The sequence below is a fragment of the Camponotus vicinus genome, unplaced genomic scaffold (assembly GCF_025532165.1).
Source record: "Camponotus vicinus isolate PSW18456_S1 unplaced genomic scaffold, iyCamVici1.0 SCAF_7, whole genome shotgun sequence".
Lineage (NCBI taxonomy): Eukaryota > Metazoa > Arthropoda > Insecta > Hymenoptera > Formicidae > Camponotus > Camponotus vicinus.
Window position 1 is genome coordinate 10930284 of NW_028141979.1, and position 6570 is coordinate 10936853.

Here is a 6570-nt window from a genome sequence, read left to right on the forward strand (position 1 = left end):
AATAAAATTATATATATATATAAGACCTTTATTATTCATAGGGAGAAAAGAAGATCCATATTCCATTGAACCTCTGACCAAAGCTTTATAAATATCTAGCATGGTACATGGATGGGCACCCCACCATATACCTCTAAGGGATTTGAGAATATTGGCGAGTTTGCTGCACTTAGCTACAAGATATTTGATTTGTTCATGATCATTTAATTTGGAATCGAGAATAACACCAAGAAATTTATGAGAAGGAGATGGGTTGATACGAGAATCTTCAAGATTAATAAAAAGACCATTGTTAATGAGCCTTTTCCTGGTAAAAATTAAGAAAGCAGATTTAGAAGGGGAAACTTCTAGGCCTCTTGAGCGAAGATGGGAGGATAATCGATTAGCCGAAAGTTCTAAATCTTTTAAAGAAGAAGTAAGATTATCAGACCGAGAAAAAATAGCAATGTCATCAGCAAATTGAAGAATGCTACAATTACGAGAGATAAAATTTTTACAATTAGCAGCGTAAATGTTGAAAAGAAGAGGGCTTAGGATAGATCCTTGAGGGAGGGCCCCGTTAGCGCACGATGCGATAGTGCACCAACCCGATAGCACACGAAAAATTGAACACAATTCCCGATAGCACACATCCCGATAGCACACAAGGTTCCACATGGGTTTGCAACGGGGGGGGGGGGGGTTCAGTCTGTGCGTGTACTTTCTCATTGGTGTGCTATCGGGATTGTGCGCGATTTACTTTGTGTGCTATCGGGATGTGTGCTAAAGGGACGTGGGCTATCGGGAATTGTGTTCAATTTTTCGTGTGCTATCGGGTTGGTGCGCTATCGCACCGTGCGCTAACGGATCCCGCTTGATCCTTGAAGGAGGCCTTTGCGGGAGAAAAAGGGATCTGAAATGTCACCATTTTTGCAGAAACACACCTTACGAAGAGATATAAGATTATAAATGAACCAACATATCTTGGGAGGAAGACCTAATTTAATCAAATCATTAAGAAGAAGTTTAGGAACAACATTATCGAAAGCTCCTTTAATGTCAAGGAATAAACATGTCGTGAATTGGCGGAGAACAAAATCAGTGAAAATTTCAGTTAGAATGCCAAGATTATTTTGGCAAGATTTTCTTTTCCTGAAACCAAACTGGGTGGAAAGAAGAAGATCATTAGATTCAATCCACCAATCTAAGCGATTTAAAATCAATTTCTCAAGAGTTTTTAGGAAACAAGAAGTAAGGAAAATGGGTCTGAATTTACTGGGAACAGTTTTAGGTATAAGAAAAACTAAAGATTGAGACCAGGATTCGGGGAAGAGACCTTCGTCCAAGAGGCCATTAAGAATAAAGAGAAGAAAATCGAGATAAAGCGAAGGGAGCGAAGAAATAATGTGATAATCAAATTGATCTAAACCAGGAGAGGATTTAATTTTAAATTTTTTAATAATTGATTGAAATTCTTCTAAGGAGAAAGGATAATTGAAGATCGTACAATTAGAATTTTTAGCGCACGGTGCGATAATGCACCAACCCGATAGCACACGAAAAATTGAACACAATTCCCGATAGCCCACGTCCCTTTAGGAAAATCTTCAATGGATTGAAAAGGTTGATCCTCAACCGAAGGGGGACAGATATCGGACATGACCCGAGATATTTCAGGAGGGGTTTCATAATTAGAATGAATAATGGGAGAAAGCGGGTTGAGATGCCGATTTTTAAACCGTTTAATGAGGTTCCAAATATAAGCAATAGGAGTACGAGGAGAGAGAGATTGACAAAAGTTCTTCCAACCTTTTCTTTTTTCAGATTTAAAAGTTCGCTTAGAAATTGCTTTTGATCTCTTAAATTCAAGAAAATTGGTAAAAGACGGATTTCTTTTATAAGCGGAAGCTGCTTTTCTTCTATTTTGAAGAGCTACATCGCAAGTCTCATTCCACCAGGGAGCAGGGGGGGGCGGGAAGCGAGGCGATGTATATTAATAGGAGGTTTAGAAGGAAGTCTCTGTCTGCTTTTGGGGAGATTGGATCTAAGAAAATAAGTGAAGAGGTCATATTTTTCTAATGCGGAAAGATTTGGATTGGATAATTGAGATTCAAGATCCTGGCAATTTAATTGGAGAGAAATAATAAAATCTTTCCTTTCTTGAGCAGAGAGTTTAATTTCATGAGAGAAGAAGGTTTTGGTGTTAAAATGATAATTTAGGGTAACAGTAGTTGGAAAGTGTTCGCTAAAGAAATTATCGGAGTGAATAGAGCTATTGGCAATAGGAAGAAGAGAGGAGGAAACAAAAGTAAGATGAATAACTGATTTGTTTTGACCAGGGCGGGAGATGAAAGTTTGCGAACCATCGTTGATGCAAGCATCAAGAGAGGAACTAAGAAGATCTGAACCCGTCTTATCAAAGAAACTATACTAAGTGGTGGGCATTAAAATCACCTAGTAAGACAGCTGCTTTGAAGGTGTCGCAAAAGGAAAAAGGAGGTCCACTGCTGTTCAGTGATGGATGATTGAGGAAATTTATAGATGGAGAGAAGCAAGAGATGACCATCGCTATAAGGAATGGAGATTCCTAAGGATTCGATTTCGGGATCGAGGATAAGACTACGACCAAGAAAAGTAAAAGGAATGGATCTTCTGATAGCAATTAAAAGACCACCTTGATTGAGATTAGTAAAATCCTTCTTGAAGATGTGGAAATCATAAAAGTTAAAATAAGAATCAGGTTTAAGCCAAGTTTCGGAAAGCGCAATGATATCATGATTGGAGGAAAGATCTTTAAGTGAATCAATTTTGTTAGAAACTGAGTGGCAATTTCATTGTAAAATCCGTAAATAAGATGAATTTGATAAATTAAAATTCGATCGAGAACATGAAGAAGAGTGATTCATGATTGGGGATCAAGGCTGTTTGGAGAGCGGAACGAAGAGCAAAGAGAATGAATTAGGGATTTTAGAAGAGAAAGCGTATGTTCTTGTACTCCAAGAGCTGAAATTAAAGGCATGAATTTGTCAAAGAGAGAGTTGATAGACAATAAAAATTGCCCTAAAAAAGTTGAAAAATCAAGATTGTTATTGGGAGATGCAAGGAAGAAATAGGATTAAAAGAAGAGGGAGAGGAACTTTTACTAGTAGGAACATAAGGGGTTCTTCCATTGGGAGCGATAAAGAAAGAAGAGGGAGGGGGAGAGATTTTGGAAGTGGATGAGTTTTTATTTTTGTTAGCTGAGGAAGTGGCAGGGGGGGAGAAAACAGAGGAGGGTGAAGACAAAGATGAATCAAAAATTGAATTGGAGCAATCAGCATTAATTGGAATGGAGTTGTTATAAGTAGAATTGTTAAGATTAAGGGATGAATGAGTGGTGGCTTTTGCATAAGATAAGGGGGAATTGTTAAAGAAAGGGGAGGGAAAAGAGGAGGAAGAAGAGTTAAGAGGGATGGACCAATTAAGATCAGGAAAGTTGAGAGAATTGAATTTTAGGTTATTTGAGTTGTTCTTACCAGATTCCTTAATGATGAACTTGGCATCTGAAAGAGGGATGTTTTTAAAAGCAGCTAGCTCACGAATTCGTTTCTGAATGTTAAATTCTGGACAAGATGAAACGTTAGATTTATGAGGACCTTTACAGTTAACACAAACAGGAGGAAGATCTTTTTTAGGGCAGATATCTTGATCGTGGGATCTCTCTCCACAATGAATACAGCATGAGTAACCTTTACATTGGGATTTGGAATGACCAAAGCGAAAACAAGAGAACATTGAGTTTTAGGGATAAAAGGAGCAAGTTCATACCTGACCATGTATAGATAAATATAGTTGGAAAGGCGCTGACCTTTAAAAGAAATGGACACGGATTTGGAAGGGACAAATGAACTGGAGGAATCCTCAGATAATATTCTCCTGTTGAGACGTCTGACAGACGCTACCTCAAATGGAGAGTCAAATCCTAATTTGATGTCATCCTCAGAGAGGTCAAGAGGAACGTTGCGAATAATTCCCTGACGAGAAGTTCTAAATAAAGGAATGAAGGCAATGAGATTTTTAGACTTAAGAATAGGATTATGAATAAGATTATTAGCAGCTTCACGAGAATTAAATTGGACTAAAATTTTGGAATAACCCACTTTTTTAATTTCGGAAATGTCTTTCCTGGTGGTTGAGCTAAGAAGACGGCCAACAAAAAGAGGATCGATAGAGGTAGATCCTTCGGATTCAGGTTGAATAAAAACATCAAAAGGGCTTTGGCAATGCTTATCATATTTGTTATCAAGCGGTAAAGAAGATGTTGAAAGGTTAGGAAGGATATCAGATGTACCTTGAGATTTTTTGACAGGAATTGCAGCCGTAGCATCAGATTTTTCGTCATGGTTTGTGAGAGATTTTGATTTCTTACGTTTTTTGAATAATTTCTTGGAAATTGAAGAATCATCTGGATTCCTGCTGGTGGATGAAGTTGATTTCTCGGATGAGTTAAGAGAATAAAAAAACGAATCATTAGTTTTCAGGCCTGTAAAAGAATCATCATAATCCATCGTAGCATCATCTCGGGGCGAGGGGGAGAAGGGAGGGAAGTTGGAGGAGATGTTGTCTAGGATAGCCAAGGAGTCCACAGCTTTTTTCGATTCAGGAACAGAATTTGAAATAATGCTTGGATAAAGGAGAGTGTTGACTCCTCCTGGATCCAGGGAGGCCATAGTCGGACGTTGACAGGACGCTTGGGCAAAAGCTCAATATGGCGGATGCATGCAAATCCAAGCAGCAAGCAATGTTCAGGGCGGAGATGTAAGAAAGCAAACAGATTCGAGCAAAAGTAAGGCTCAGTCAAAAGAAAATTCCACTTAGAGAATGTTTAGGAGGTTTCACAAAATAATTAAATTCAAGGAACTGGGCGGAAAATTCGAGAAAGGAAATATCGTACGCGGACACGTCTATATCACAAGACAGTTGACGCTCGAATCATTAATCACGTTTGACTATTCACAAAACAGTAACAGTGGTTATATTCGAACACAACCATTAATAACGAGCCGACACGAGTTGAATGTACGAGGTCTGTCCCAAAAGTATCCGACCTTCCTTCATATTTCCCCGCTGGTGTTATTCTGCGTCATCGGACTGGTGGCATCCTTCGAAGTAGTCCCCATTTGATTGAAGAATACGCTCCCAACGGCCTTTCCACTTTTGGAAGCAGTCCTGGAACTCGTTTTTTGGTATCGCCTTTAGAGCGTTCGTCGTATTAGTTTCGACTGTTTCTTTGTCGTCGAATCGGTGTCCTTTGAGCGGCATTTTTAATCTTGGGAACAGCCAAAAGTCGCAGGGAGCTACGTCAGGACTGTACGGAGGCTGACGGAGCTGTACGACTTTATGCTTTGTCAAATATTGCTGCACGAGGTTCGATGCATGCGCTGGCGCGTTATCGTGATGAAGAAGCCAGTCACCGCTTGACCAAAGTTGATGCCGTTTTCTTCTAATTGCGTCACGCAATCTTTTCAAAACTTCAAGATAATATTCTTTGTTGATCGTCTGACCTCTAGGAGCATATTCGTGGTGCACAACACCCTCATAATCAAAAAAAACAATCAGCAACGACTTGACATTGCTCCGACTTTGGCGCGCTTTTTTCGGTCGTGGCTCCGACGACAGCTTCCACTGCGAAGACTGTCGTTTTGTTTCGGGATCATAACCATAAACCCACGATTCATCACCAGTTATAATCTTTTTAAGCAGATTTTCATCATTATTGACCATTTCCAAATTGTCTTGAGCGATTTCAAGGCGAAGGTTTTTCTGCTGCACCGTTAGCAATTTCGGAATGAATTTCGCACACACACGAACCATTTGCAAATTTTCAGTTAAAATCTTCCAAACACTAGTTTTCGGTATTCCAAGATCACATTCTAGTTCTCGCACAGTCAATCGACGATCTTCATTGATCGCAAGTCGCACACGTTCGATATTATCCGGTGTTTTTGTCGTCGAAGGCCGCCCAGAGCGTGGGTTACTATCAACAGATGTGCGGCCATCTTTGAACCGCTTATACCACTCTTTTATTTGTGTTTTGCTCATACACTCGTCCCCAAATGCCGTCTTCATCATTTCGATGGTCTCCGCACAACTCTTTTCGAGTTTTAAGCAAAATTTAATGCAAATTCGTTGTTCCGATCTTTCCGTCATTTTTTACAATAGCAAAATGCGACGAACGTAAAAAACACTTTGTAAACAAACGCACGCTGCACGTGAACTAAGGCGTCCAGACGAAAACTGCGGCATCTAGGGAGTTCGTGAAGCTTTACAGTTGACACTCGTACCCGGCAAAGGGCGCTAAAATTGTCAGGCGCGAAGATATGAAGGAAGGTCGGATACTTTTGGGACACACCTCGTATCCTAAGCTAACCGATGTGACACTACTGAACTTCTGCCTTTTCCCCTCCAATCCTACAGTCCCCCTCGTCTAAAGTGACAGCTCACGCTCCGTCTATCAATGTCTATGGGGAGGCCTAGAATAGGTAAAAGGAGAGTGTCGCCAATCAACCGTAAATCGCCATTTTCAGACAAATTTATTATCAAAGAGCGGTA

General features: G+C 39.9%; 1 protein-coding gene across 1 annotated transcript; it reads right to left on the minus strand.

The window, feature by feature from the left end:
* Positions 1–5091: 5091 nt before the first annotated feature.
* On the minus strand, positions 5092–6168 carry LOC145975060 (protein GVQW3-like). The gene has a single exon (XM_083105192.1). The coding sequence runs from the start codon at positions 6166–6168 to the stop codon at positions 5092–5094; it is 1077 nt and encodes a 358-aa protein (XP_082961318.1).
* Positions 6169–6570: the final 402 nt, after the last annotated feature.